The 15,165-nt window shown below is 38.5% G+C and overlaps 1 protein-coding gene across 6 annotated transcripts in view; it reads right to left on the reverse strand.

Annotated features, from left to right (window-relative positions):
- Nucleotides 1-15,165, reverse strand: part of LOC122521288 (fat-like cadherin-related tumor suppressor homolog) — a 311,248-nt gene that overhangs the window by 181,516 nt on the left and 114,567 nt on the right. For all 6 annotated transcript variants that reach the window (XM_043641868.1, XM_043641870.1, XM_043641869.1 and 3 more), the window contains 2 exons: nt 7,253-8,278; nt 4,273-6,980 (listed from right to left, as the gene is read on the reverse strand). In XM_043641868.1, coding sequence (XP_043497803.1) covers nt 4,273-6,980; nt 7,253-8,151 — 3,607 coding nt within the window. In that variant the 5' untranslated portion in view covers nt 8,152-8,278. The remainder of the gene's footprint in view (nt 1-4,272; nt 6,981-7,252; nt 8,279-15,165) is intronic.

The raw sequence follows: 15,165 nt of genomic DNA on the forward strand, positions 1-15,165 counted from the left end.
GATTTCATTTCGAACGTTCATTTAATTTTATTTGAGTATCTTTCGAATATTGATCGATCAGGTGGAAAATGCATTTGCATTCTCATTGCTTCTATTGGCTCTCTACGGTTTGTCGAAGGCAAAATATTTACACACAATGCATCGAAAAACTCGAAGCAGACATTTCTTCGGAACGCGTTATTTAATCCTTCGCGGTTATCAGTGACATTCTCCAAAGTGATATTGCTTTTTTCATGCGCGTTATATTGAAGTGTCGACACAAGAAAAATCTGCTAATAATTCTTATAATCTCATGGCAGGTGTTCAGAACGATTTGCAACGGTGAATTCTCAGCAGTTTGTTCTGAAAGTAGATCTTTGCTATAAAAAGTTGTCTCATTACGAATCGCTATTATAACCTAGGTAAAAAACATAGGTATTTGAATGTTTTATACTTTTAGCAATTTAATCTAAAACTCAAAAAGAAGACAATCTCTGGAATAATTTTATTGATTCGAGATAAATAAAAAATAAATCCGTCGAAACGAAATGTTTATAAATAAGATACGATATTTAAAAAAGAGAAAAAGAGAGAAAAAAAGATCCAAGTATGATGTATAAGATACTATTAATTTACATTTTCTCGAACAATAGCTAACGGCATGGAACGTGATCTACGAATCGTGCGTAACTCGTGCGGTAAAAAAATATCGTTGTATTAAACGCGTACCATCCCAACCACGTCACCATTACACCCCCGGGTACAGACATCACCACCACCAGCATCACCATCAAACCCGAGTATATATACGAACCTACATACTATCGTCCACCACGTCGCTTATATTTCTCGTGCGTGCTCCTGACACGAAAGGCAATACACCGGCAACTTATGAATATTTACGCCGTTTGAATATGCATACCACTGACAATGTATTATTTTTGCTCGACGGAAGATCAATATAACCCCCCGCTTCTCTTTCCCTCTTTCTCTTCTTTCTTTCTCACACTCTTTGTCTCTTTCTACAAAGCTTTCTACAAGCTTTCTACAAAGTATTCCATCAAATTTTATTTTCCTCGTATTGTTTTTATCTTAATTTTGTGCAAATTGTTATAGAAAAGAAAATGTTCTTTTTCTTCTTAGCGAATATTTTTATCTACGTGCATTAAATTAGAATAATTAAGTTTGATTCATTCGATAAGTAATACATTTTTTTCTAAGTATCAAAAAGTAATGAAGACACTTGGAAAATACTCGAATTGAATGAGATATTGAATGCACAAATAATGGTATATCTCCTACTATGTATCTTATATTCATGTACTTATACACTCGTGTTCTTTCATATGCATAGGTATGTTCCAAGCATGCAAGAACGAGAGAGAGAAAGGGACAAGGAGTCTGCACGATATTATACTGACACACTCGCTTCCGGAGAACGGACGAGAACTCGTCGAACGTGATTAAAGCGAGGACGATACGAGCTTTGTATACGTTTCAACGTATGCATGTGTATATATATATGTATATCTATATTATGTATGCCTATGTAATACCTATACACATATGTATATTTTTTCGATCTCTTTTCACGGCGCCATTCTCCATACTGGTACATTCTATCGTGCGAAATGTACAACTGGAATCGAAATGTCAACCGCTGCGCGATTTATGACTTGGAGAAGAGTTCGTACGAGAGAAAGAGAAAAAAGAAAGAGAGAGAAAGAGTACAGTGTGGTGTTATATGTATACTAAGAAAACATGCCATTAGTACAAAGTTGGTAAATAAGATACACTCGTTTTACTCGAATAATTTAAAACGAGTATGGTATCGATGAACGAGTTAATTCAATTCATTGAATGATTTCTCATTCCCTGAGAATTGTGCTATTGAAAAATAGAATTTCGGTTATTTTTTCGTTAGAAATTACTTTGAGAGAGTATTATCTTAAACCCAAAACTGAACTCGATATGCTATTATATAATGAATTTATAAATATTGTGATAAATATTAAAGAGAATTCTTGTCCAATTAAATTTTCAAGCACGAAAGAAATTACATAATACTTATCAGAAATTAATGATTAAATAAGAATCATTTTGATTAAATATTGCCGAGTTTAGTGTTAAAACGCATCATCCGCATATGCTCGAATGAATTAACGCGACGGCCAATCTAATCAACCTAGATGATGATCGCTAGAAACTTTGGTAGAGTGCACTCGTGCGTTGATCTAGCGAGGGTTGGTATTAGACCCAATATATTGGGTAACTTACTAGATGAGTGATAATATTTTACATAATAATATTTTAAATATATATGTATATAAATGATAATAAATTCATAGAGCTGACTTTAAATAATGCTAAAGTAGATTATTCATTTTCGTAGCATAGGATAAAAATTTTATACGTCGTCTAAAAACTTATTGATTAAATCCTTCGCGTTTCTTTACATCGAAAAAAAAAAAAGAAAATTAGAAGGAAAGTATCGATTCTTCATTTTATAAGTTTTAATTCGATTGAAAACAATTTGTTAAATGCCTTTCTAACTAGTAGTAGTAAATTTCTCTTGATCATCGGACGTATTGAGAATAACACGACATGATAATAAGAACAAGAAGGCATCACAGATGCATTTACCGCTTCACGCGTTGTGAACAACGTGCTGCTCCACCCATGAACAGAAACGAGGAAGGGGATTAGCCATTAGGCGGAATGACACACGATTTCTTGGGGGACCTTTTCGCGATGAAAGATGGACCGCGAGAGAAATTTAATGCGTATGGCTTGGTCGCATGGAAAAGAAAAAATAAATAAAAGGAACTGAAAAGGATGAGAGAAAGGGGAAGAAAAAAATTGGAAAGGGAGAAAGGAAGAAAAGATTTTGTTTGTCCACGTAATTCAATTAGACTTGGTCGCATCGAAATTTAATGGGCCGCGTCGCCGTAACGTCGTTCTGGATCACTGCCACCAGATTCCTCTTACTTTAAGAGTGCGACCGTACGAGATCTTCCTCTACTTTTTCTCATCTTTATCTCTCTTTATGTTTTTTCTGTCTTTCTTTCTCTGCTTTCTTAACTTTTTAATTTCCTTTCATGTCATCTCTTTCTTTCGGTCATCCTCGATTGATCAAGGGCGCGAGAATTTAAGAGAAAAAAAAAAAGAAAGTTTCTTCTTTCTCTCGTATGCTTTATTACTGAATAGCAAATAAATTTATTCTGCCAGCGCGATCTATTTATTTTCCATCGTCATTTTGACTTCTTTCTTCTGTGAATCGAAATTGCAAACCTGGCGAAGAAAGTCAGATGCTTTTATTTTCGAATGACATTCGTTTCGTATATTTAAAAGCTCATGTTATGTGTATAATAAAGTTATGTATTAGTTACAAGAATAAACAAAAATTGCTATTTACGATCTAGTCAATTAATGCATATTTCAATAATCTTCGAATAGACTTGGCGTTATTTTTCTCTTCGTATAGGATCAATTAAAGCTTGATTATTCTTAGGAAAAGGTAAAAGGTCTCTTCGAGATATCGCTCTTTAACATCTAAAGTGGTATCACTCGTCAAGGAAGGTCGAAGATCGAAGCGATCGATCGTGGAACATCGGAAGCGATTCGAATGTTTTGCCGCTAATAAAGCAACGTTATCTCGGCCAAGTTTTCTTTGATCGTTTGCTTCAAAGACACGCCCGACAGACGGATGTTATCCAAACGTATCCGTTCCAACTATCGTAACGATCGTGTCAAAGGCGAGTCACGAGGAGAGCTAAAAGAAAGAGATAGACGAAGAGAGAGAGAGAGAGAGAGAGAAAGAAAGAGAGAGAGAGAAATAGCAGTGCATCTCGAGACTACGCTCTACGAAATATCGCGCACAACCTGGACAGTCGCGTACTTGACTATAACTTCCATACGTCCTGGAATATCCCCCTTAATTGACTAGAGACGATTTATCGCTATATGGAGAGCTCTTTCTCGTCGGTAGTTTTACTTCACTTTGGTGGACATGTAACAAGATGATATGGATAACAAATCGATTTTATTGCTTCTTTGATATCGTCCCGCGTAAAACTTTTCGATCGTTCATGTCTTCCGATAATTAATGTTACTAGTCCAGTGAATAAATATCGTTAAACACTTAAGTACTCTTTGAACGAGCTGCAATAGCTTTTACGTGTATTTTTTTTCGTCACAAAATCGTTAAAAATCGGAACAAACTTTAATCGTTCCGCCGTTTGATCCTTAAAATCTTTCGCAGCTAACGAATGAAAGTAAAAGGAATGTATTTACCTTCGTTATCAATGGAGAATATCCCGATGCCGTCGCCAGCTCGTATGCTATAGCCAATTCTGGAATCACCACCAGGTGGGTCTGCATCCTTGGCACGTACACTGGTCACTAGAGTACCAACCGGTTGGTTCTCGAAAACACTCGCGGAGATAACGAAATCGTCGAAGATCGGAGCATGAAGATTCTCGTTAACATCGACCACTTCGATGACGAGCAACGTTTCGGAAGACATCGAAGGTTCTCCCCTGTCCTTGGCGACGATCGCAAGAGTGTGTACTTGTCGTTCTTCAAAATCTAAGCTCTGAGTTGTTCTTACGGTACCGGAGAGTTTGTCTACTTTGAAATATCCTTCACTTTCCATGGCGTCGGAAAGAAAATACTCAATGTCACCGCCAGCTCCTTCGTCCGGATCCGTAGCGTCAACGACGGCAACAACGCTCCAAATTGGTACATCCTCGCGAATCTTAGCATTGTAGCTTGGCAAAGCAAAGCTTGGTGCATTGTCGTTCACATCTTCGACGGTTACGCGAACTAAAGCATCCGAGTACAATTGCAGCGAGTCAGTCGTTCCTTTTCCACCGTTGTCCCTCGCACGAATTTTCAGTTCGTAAAGTTCTTGTCTTTCTCTGTCCAGCTTCCCAAAAACGCTCAATACCCCGGTGATAGGATCGACTTTGAAATCGTTCGTCTCCGTAACGAGATAATAGGTTACGCGTGCGTTTTCACCAAGATCGGCATCCGTCGCGTTAGCACGCCAAACATTCGTACCATTCAAAGCGTTCTCCGAGATCCGAAAGCTGGCGAGAGATTTTTCGAATTTTGGAGCGTTGTCGTTTACGTCTAAAATTGTCACAGGTAACATTTTGGAAGCTGACTTTTGTGGTTTACCTAAATCGTAAACGCTTATATTGAGGAAGTATTCGCTTTCTCTTTCTCGATCTAAGTAACCAATAACGTTAAGATCGCCTGTATCTGGATCGATTCCGAAAACGGAATCTCGATCGCCGCTTGAAATGCAAAAGACGAGCTTCCCGTTGTAGTCTAAATCGCGATCCCTTGCTCTTATTTTGGCAAGCGTAGTGCCAAGTTTGACTGACTCGTTCGTTCTGATCTCGTTTGGAAAATCGATGAATTCCGGTGCGTGAATGTTCTCTCCGTAACGACTTGGAGTCAAAGAATACTCGTCGTTGCGAGACGGCATGTTGTTCCTTTCTGCCGAAGCAATGGCATCCGTCAGACGTCTAGCTACACCAGTGTCTTTGCACTCGAAGGCTCCGCTTTCGTCTGAAAGAATTCGCCCTTGAGAGGCAAGATTCCTCTTTGCGTTGACCAGATGCATGTGGACTGGATTCACGTCAGCGAAATGAGTGCCGTCCGTTGCGGTGACGTTGACAATTCTTTCGGTCGCTTTCATGTCGGAAAGATCACAGGTTACCGAGAGCACGCCGGTTGCTGAATCGAGAGTAAAACAACCGTCAGAATTTCCGGAAACTATGCGATAACTGATGATGTTACCCGCGTCGAAATCTATTGCGGAAACGGTGATGATCTCGGAGCTTATTGGCAAGTATCTTGGCACGTGTCCAATACAATCGATTCTCTCAAACTGAGGCCGATTGTCATTGACGTCTCGCAATCTAACTCGTAACCTCATCTCTGCTTGGCGACGATAAGGCAAGCCCCAATCGCTCGCTCTCACGTGCAACAGATAATCCCTCCTCATCGTTTCATAATCGAGCACCTGCTTCGTTTTCACGATACCCGTAAAATGATCAATCTCAAAAGGTACTTTCTTGATGTTGTCGATGCTGTAGGATATGTAAGCATTCTCGCCGGAGTCACGATCTTTCGCCGTGACCTTGACGACCGAGGTACCAGCTGCTTCATTCTCATCTATCCAGACTTCCATCTCGGACTGCTCGAAAATCGGGTCATTGTCGTTCGTATCGATCACGTTGATTTTCACTTTGGCGGAAGACTGTTTTCTCGTACCCGTGTTTCCCTGATCGATCGCGGAAACGGTAAGAGTGTAAAAGGCTTTCTTTTCCGCGTCAAGATTCACCGCGGTATAGAGCATTCCTGTTTCTGCATTTACATAAAATTCGCCACCTTCGTTACCACCGACTATTTCTAAAAATACTAAAGCGTTTTTTCCCTCATCGGCGTCGCTCACCTTCAATCTAATCACCGGAGTATTTACTGGAGCGGTTTCCGGTACGGCTTCCTCGTAAATTTCTCGACTGAAGACTGGCGCGTTGTCGTTCAAATCGGCCAAATGTACCAGTACAGATTTATAGCTGGAACGCTGAGGTATACCACGATCCATGGCTCCTAGAGTAAGATTATAACCTTGCAAGGCAGTTTCTCTATCCAACAAACGCAGAACTTCGATGTTATATTCGGTCGGGCCAGCCTGCCGTATCCTAAAGTGTCCGGCTGGATCGCCACCCACGATGTCCAGGCTAGCGATCTCCCCGTGCACGCCCTCGTCACGGTCGATCACTCGTACGATAGCATAGATATCTGCGTTCGAGTGTTCAACTATATTGGGCAGGTGGTGGACGTAGATTTCTGGGGCGTGCAGATTCACCTGCTGCACCTTGATCGTGACCCTTGCCGTGCTCGCTCGGATGGTACCCACGCTACGAATTAGAGCTCCACGATCTTTCGCTAAGACTACTAGTTCGTGGATGGCGTGCTCGGCATACCTAAACATATACATATACATTTACAGAATGGTAGCTTTATGCATTTCCAGGCTGAGTTTTAGTTTCAACGGATAGAAGATAAGAACCGTTTGTGAGAAATTTGATGAAAGTATTAACTAAATGATAAGCGATATATAAGATAAGAAGAACTTATTTTCTTGAGTGCGCATGACTGTTTGATTTATGTGTGAATCTTGATATTTGAATACGAATACTATGTATGAGTCTAACGGAAAAGAAACAAAAATTGAATAGACAAAATGAATTCATACCTGAGTGGTCTCGTGAGCGTGATGACCCCGCTAACCGGATGAACAGCAAACTGATCATTCTCCTGGGCGAAGCTATAGTAAATCTCACCGTTTCTGCCAAGATCAGCATCTTCGGCAGTCACTCTGAGTATACTCCGATGCAGAGGCGTATCCTCCGTGACGGTAGCCTTGTATTCGGTCGGATAGAACAACGGATTGAGATCGTTCGTGTCGAGAACCGTCACCACTACCGTCGTGTCTGCCTCAAGGACGATTGCTTTGTTCTTACCGTCTCGCTTGGTCGAGGTCGCACGTACCTCCAACACGTAACGATCTTTACGTTCGCGATTGAGCACGTCTACGTTACCGGTTCGAGTCCGAATTAATAGGAAACAAAAGTCACCGACTATGCGTTCCTCGGCCTTGAAGAACTTGTCGCGATCACCGCTCGTTATACGAAAGCGTATTTCTACATGGCCACTTTCACGATTGTTCAATCTAATTCCCATTTTTTCATCTGGCACGACATACGTTTTCCCTATCGAATTTTCAGGAATCGAAACGTTGTAAAGGGATCGCGTAAACGCGAACTTGTACCTTGGCGAGGAACTCAATTCTGCTGTGAACGGTACCGATGCCGTTGTTGAGACGCTAGTCGTCGTCGGTGGAGTTGGAAACTGCGTCGTAGTCGACGTCATTGTCGATGTCGACAACGATGGAATCATTGCCATCGCTGTCGTAGTACCAATCGTCGAGAAGGACAACGTTTTCGGTACTACGCCTCCAATGTTTGATGGTGACATAGGGAAGAGAGTGCTCTGGATGGAAGCGTCGGAAGACGGCGTACCTGGCGTGGCTGCGAACAGCCACAGCCACAACCATGGCCAGGCGAGCAGCGCGCGCTCCTTCATCCTCTTCATCGTGTCGCTAGCTCATCGTCGATGGAATTCCTACAACGACCTCCACCTCGAGCTTTCACGAAGTGAGAATTCAGGTTTCTGAGGATGTTCTTCTTCGTCTGCCTTTTATCATTTATTTTTTCGATACCTGGAACAAAGAATGTTTCGTTTAGATTACATTTTTTCTTATCAAATTTTATTTCCTAAGTATTAAAAATGAATTCTTTTCTACTTTCTTTTCCTTTTTTTATAACAATAGTCTCGAATAAAATACGAAAAAAGTAAATGGAAATAAATAGGAAACTTAGGAGTAAAATCTAGATTATTTTCGATGACAGCTACCCATTTCCACTTGAATGGTCACGACAACAGTTTTGCTGCAAGGGGTTTGCAGAAGTAGAGATGTGTCGAGTTGAACGATCGATGTAAAAAGTATAAAACCGAATGTAGGTTTATCTTTTTCTTAATTTACAAACTCGAACAATATCTCAAATTCTTGGATTTATTTTAAATCAGTGAAATATTCGTATATTTTGTTTGGCGAAAACTTTCTTTTTTCTTTTCAAGATTAATTTTTTTATGGAAAATTACATATGAAAGGCTACGTTCAAATTTAAAAGTGATTACAATGGATAACATCCATTCACAAGTCCGACTAGATCTGAAAGTTTCCGACATATTCGTAAAAGTAGAAATGAAAATTTAACGCGTACGTCCAGTGCAGGAATCATGAATAGATTACCACCAGGTTGCATTGCATGAGAGTTAAAATGTACCCTCCTTTTATTCTTTTAAATTCGTCCAACATTTTCAACATGATTGCATCTTATAGTACCTTATTCATTTGAGCGATCTATACTGTTTTAAAAAATGAAGAAAACGTAAAGGACCTTTGCCAAACTAAATTCATTACCTAATTTTGTGAAAGTTTGACGAATGACCCGATGTAAAAATTAGCGGTTAACCATGAAGATGTTTGAAGTCGATTTCGAATTTTTTCGGATCAAAAGATACGACGTATCAAGTTACCCAGTTCATTAAAAAACGCAAAGAAGCAGAAATAAAGAAAAATAGAAAAATAGGTTAAAACTGAATCCATTGTTCGATTGGAACGATAGATACTAATACCAGGATTTCGTTTTACGGATTGACGAGCGCGTTCAGACAGAGTGACAGAATGGATTGGCGCTTATGCGTGTATATATGTACGTATGTATATACATAGGTATGTATGTCGCTTAACCGTGATTTCTCACGAATCTGATCGGCAGTTCGGACCAAGCGTGACGGTTCCTCTCTGTCACAGAACTTCGATAACGTAGGCCTCGTCACGAAACACGAATCCGACAGCGATTCCGCGATACTGCCTATCTTTTGATCCTGCCGAATCACCCTCACTTTCCATCTTCCTCTCCCTCCTCCCCTCTCTCTTTTTCGTTCGTTCTTTAATCCTGTTCACTGTGTCTCTTGTGTAGATGTTCTCACGCTCTGCTTCAAACGGATCAACGAATCGTCTGGTTCGAGGAATCCGTATCGATACTTTATTTTCGAGAAATTTGAACTAATTGTAAATGATTTTTTCGACGATATATTTTTTCAATTATTATTAACCATTTAAGTCCGAATTATCTTTACGAATAATAATTACAAAAGAATTTTATTATTTGCTGATAAAACTATTTGATGTTTGTATATACTTTTTAACATATGTAATTGTAAGTGTTAAATGTATATCCACAAATAGGAATTATTCCAGTAAAACGAGGACAAAGAATAAAGAATTTCATAATTTCATCGAGAAAAGGCAAGAAGGCGTCGGCAGTTTCGCAGAAGTAGGTACAAGCTTCCCAACGATAAGACTTTCTCGATTTTCCTTCTCGCTTTACCAAGGGAGACGTAAACCTTTCCAATTACACGCTCGTGGTGATTCAAAAGCAACGCAATAAAAAGCATTTAAACGGCGATGAATTTTCCTTGCATCCTGATATTTCCGCTGCCGCCATAATTTCATCTGTAATAACGTGCTTGGTAAACGAGGCACAGGTACGGCCAGGTAAAAGGAAGACGAAGAATCGCAAGCGCCAGCTTGGCGCCTTCCACATCCATGCTAACTAAAGTTCGATGATCGAAGAATAGAAGTTATTTAGAATCCTATAACGAAGCTGGGGTTATTAACGCTTATTTGATATATATAGAATATAAATATATATGTCATATATAGAAATTTAAAAACTTTTATTTCAATATATTTGATTTTGAAATCGTTTTATTATATTCTAAATGCTATATTTGCAAAGATCAAAGGAAATCAAAAGGAAATCAAAGGAAATAAATAGACAAAAAGATTTCATAAAAAGTGAATAAAGCAAAAACTCTTTTATAAATTTCTCGGGATGGAGGAGGTTACGGTTTTGAGAAATCATTTCGTCTTTGAATTTTTCGCACGATGCGAAGACTGCTGAACAGTGAAGAAAGTATGAGAAATAACGGAGAAAGCTATGAAGAGATGGGAGAAACGAAAGAGTAAAGGAAAGAAGCTAAGAAACGTAAAGTAGAGAAAAATCTTTGAAGATATTCGGCAATAATGTCGTAGGAAAATCAACGACAACGGTTCTCCTACCCCTTTCCATAGTCTCTTGCTATCGCTTTTTCGTGCCGATGAGTTCAGAAAAGCTTTGAGCATTTTCCATGAGCAAAAGGAGGAAGGGAAAAGAAGAATAAGAGGGGTAGAAGGAAGAGAAAGAAAAGAGGGTTGGGGGAATAGAGGGTGGATGGGAGAGTAGCGGAAGCCCTGAAGGCAAGCTCGGCAGTACCGGAGGTCGTAACAATGTACAGCGTAGGAACTCTTTTTGCCGGTTAAATTGAGTGTGAATTGCGACGCCGCGTAGGTAGAGAAGCAGAGGAGGACTACAGAGGGTAGGCAGCAGGAGACTAGAACGCAGGAAAACGACAGAGAAAGAAATAAAGGCAAGGAACACAAGCGGCCGGTAGCTAGGTAAGTGTGTATGTATGCATGTATGTACGTATAAATGTAGGCATGTGTGTATGTATGTCTGTAGGTACCTCGAATATTGCTCCCCCTAGTCAATTCTCTTCACCTTTCTCTTTTTCCACAGTCGTGAAACGTTCTATTTTCGGATAGTAATTTAGGAAAAAAGAAAAGAGAGGAATAGAAGGAAAAATGAAAAGAAAAATTACAAAATGTTTCTATGTAATCTTTCTCTACAACCATTCGATTCGTCCGATCTAGACGATTATGTGCTTAGAAGCATTCTTTTTTTCTTACTCGTTGATAGATGAAAAAGTAGTATAGGGAGAGTGAGAAGAAAAAATAAAAAGAGGAAAAGAGGGAAGGTAGAAAAAATGTTTTAATTTTTCATTCCGACCACGTATAGCGTTATATTTTTGTTCGCTTCGTCCGCATTTTGAGATTATATGGTCGAACGGACAACCACGAAATTCCGTAGCTTGTTGCACTATATGCCTCGTTCGAACGATGTTGAAACAATATCAGAGTTTCGAGTGAGGGGTATAACGGTGGAAATCCGCCAACATATCCGCGGAAGGATTATATGGTGGATGGGAAAATTTTTGGTGAGCTTGTGCAAGAGATAAAAAATAATATCGCTTCAAGTAAAGTTTGTAGACGTAAATGATATAGATTTCGATTATTTTTTAGCGGTTAGCAAAATATGTCAATATTTCACAACTATCTTATCCTGTAATTATTTCATATAATACTTTCTTTGAAATTTAAAAAAATTTGACTTACACGAACGAACATAAACGTTCTCAAAATAACAACATTTGCCAAGAGTAATATTTAACGATACCATTACAAAACTTCGGTAAAGAGCCCTATAACGATACGAGTGTTCAACCGCAAACCGCCTTTGACCTCCCCAGAACTAGACGGTACTGTCACCACAGACGAAACCACCGACGCTTATCACCGTCGCGACAGTTATGTGGAAATGCTTCTCTTGGAAATTAGATCATGAAAACGTCGTTTTGAGGAAAATAGAAGAAAGCTTGAGCTAGAACTAGAACTAGAACTAGAGCTAGAGCTAGAGCTAGAGTTTGAGCTAGAATTAGAGCTAATACTAGAGCTAGAACTGGAGATAGAGATAGAGCTCGGAATAGATAGAGAGAAATTTTGTCTCTTGCAAATGAGACATCCCAAGACCGCAATTATTTCAACTTTATCTTTTATACAAACTGGTGGTTACGTCAGTCGACCAAAAATTTGTTAATCGGTTATCTTCATATTTTATTAATTATTAAACGTTCCCCGTAATATATTAATGTTCTCTTGAAAATGAAACTGAACAAAACATTCTTAGCGAACTTGTTCTTTAAAAGTAAGAAAAAGCAATATAGAACGTAAAGACTGATTAAAGATAAGAATTAGTTCCGTAGTGAACGTGGAAGAATGTCGAACGCGGAAACGCATTGGGTCGCTTTTTTTTCCCCTTTCCTATCCCGTTATTATCCGGAACCTTCTAGAAGAAAGCACTTGAGGAGGACATCAGAGACCCTTTATCAAAGATAACCACCCATATCTATTGCCGGGATCGAGGTATCACGGCTTTTACGTTCGAGATATCGCTTTAAGGGCGATTCTACTAAGAAACATTAATATCTACTGACCGTTTGTAAAATAGACTCGACTTTGTCTCTTTCTGTTTCTATCTCTCTTTTTCATTCTCCATTTCTTATCTATCTTGACAATTTAACGAAACGTAGGCATTATAAAGTTTGCGTGGGACGATCGTCTATTTCTCACGGCATTATCGGACCAATGGGCAAAATGTCCCGTCGTACTTTCTATCATTTACGTAAGATGCCCGAGCACTAGATGCTCCAAAGCGATTTCAAGTTTTTCTTTATGTTAGATTCGAAACGGAGGCGCGATGCATGCAATCGATGCATTTACATCCTCAGAACTACTCTTCGTCGATAAACGAACACGATCTTAAGTGCATTGAAACGAAAGTGAATGTGCGAATGGAACCGACTTCGTCACTTTTCGATCCGATTTCAATTCGAAAATTTATACTACATGTTACGCAGAATAAAGAGAGAGTAACATAATATTTTTCTAGTGAATATATTTTTAAATAAAAGATGCATCGAATGCATAAATCGTTAAAACGACTGCTGTAAAATATACAACTGGTGTAGTTCTATTTTAAATTTTTGCAAGATACAAATGAATGTAAATATATTTTCTTGTTTTATTACAATATAAAAATGTCATCGTTCGTTCTAACACGTATTTTTATTTTCTAAACTAACGAGTTCCATAAATTGAACAAATAATTTTCTTACTTGATAGATCGAACTATAATTGCTGAGAGTAACTATCGAAAAAGACTTTTAAAAATATATGAGGCTGTTATGACGTTGTAAAACATCTCGGTAACGATTTTCAACCTTAATCGTTTACTGTCTCCGCTCTAATGGATCGGATTTCGATCTTGTCTCGGTGCACTTTCCCGAGCCACCTTCCCCTCTTTCTTTTTATCATCTAATAACGAAGTTTACCGCTGCGAAGAAACGACGGTAGAGAGCACTAAAAAATAAACAGGTAAGCGAATAGAAGAAAATAAGAGGAAGGAAAAGAAAAGAAAAGAAAAAAAAGCATTGAAAATTAAGGAAAGAAAATGTAGACAAAAATCTTCGAACTTTTCGCGTTTCGTTTATCGTCTCGTTGTCCTCGTTGTCGCCATAATAGAAACACGAATTTTGTGGCATTATCGTTGTTTGCTCTCCGGAAGTAACATCGTTCGAGTGTTGCTTATTAGCAATATTCTAACGCGCAAAGTTTAACAACAATAAACGTAATGAGCATGGAGACCTGTAGGTAGAAAATAAGAGAAAAAAATGAATAGGACGATAGGTTAGATTATTTGAAACGACATTTTCTAAGTGTTTTAAACAACGAGAAAAAACGTTAAATAATCTATGCTTGTCAGATCGTGCAAATCTATTTACCGAGACACTTAACGATGACCTATTTTCAAAATTTATATGTTAATATTATCTTCATAGTCATGGAGCATTGATGGTACACGATGCATGATACATTCCGTAAAAGAAATTTGTGAACCATTGAGATAATAATCTTGACTAACTCCTAACGGAAAATTAATGTCTGGTATATTTGAAATATCTAAATACTTTCTATTATACAAACGTATCGTAAGAAAATACACGTTATTTTTATTTAATAGATCTTTTTTCTTTGATTATAAAAAAAAAAGAAAATATCAAAAAAAGATGTAAATTTTCGTTTTATGTCGTAAATGTTTCGAAAAAGATATAAAATAGGAAGGAGAACAGAAAAAAATCACGGATAATTCACGACATAACCTCGCTCCATTTCCGTATTTACGAGTATAGTTTAAGCACGGCTCGAATTCAACGTTGTTTTTTGATATTTACAGCGAGGTCGAGATCAAGCACCGCGATCGGCCGAATAAAAAGCAAAGAAAGAGAGAAACGTGAAACGATAACCCGGGCCATGCGCGGCCACCTTGCGCATTTCCGTATTTCCTTTAACACGAACGAGACCTATCTTGGCTCGTAAAGTTAGCATATACGATACGCGCTGGAGAGCATGACCTTTGAACCCGAGCACGAAAGTATCGCACAAAATAATAGCAAATACCGATATCCTTTCACTTCTCGTTTTCATTGATCATACCGATAAAATAAACTATTACAATTTTTTAAATTATTTCATTTTACATGAAAATATTTTTGTTTTTTCAGATTTCAGATTACCATCAAAAATTTGTATTTCTCTCTTTCATTCCAGTTTAACATTGAAATGTTATTCTTAATAACATCTACCTGCTATTTTTAAGGATGAACATTGAAATTCAGTTGAGATATTTCAGTGTAAAAAATGTGCACAGAAACGAAGCATCATTTTGAATGCTTATTGTTAGCGTTTCCATAACTACTGAAACTGTCGCTTCGTAGAGCTTGAGAAGAGAGAAACCACCCGCATTCGGACGTCATCCTTGA

Source organism: Polistes fuscatus, unplaced genomic scaffold (assembly GCF_010416935.1).
Source record: "Polistes fuscatus isolate 324 unplaced genomic scaffold, CU_Pfus_HIC Scaffold4, whole genome shotgun sequence".
In the NCBI taxonomy this organism is placed as follows: domain Eukaryota; kingdom Metazoa; phylum Arthropoda; class Insecta; order Hymenoptera; family Vespidae; genus Polistes; species Polistes fuscatus.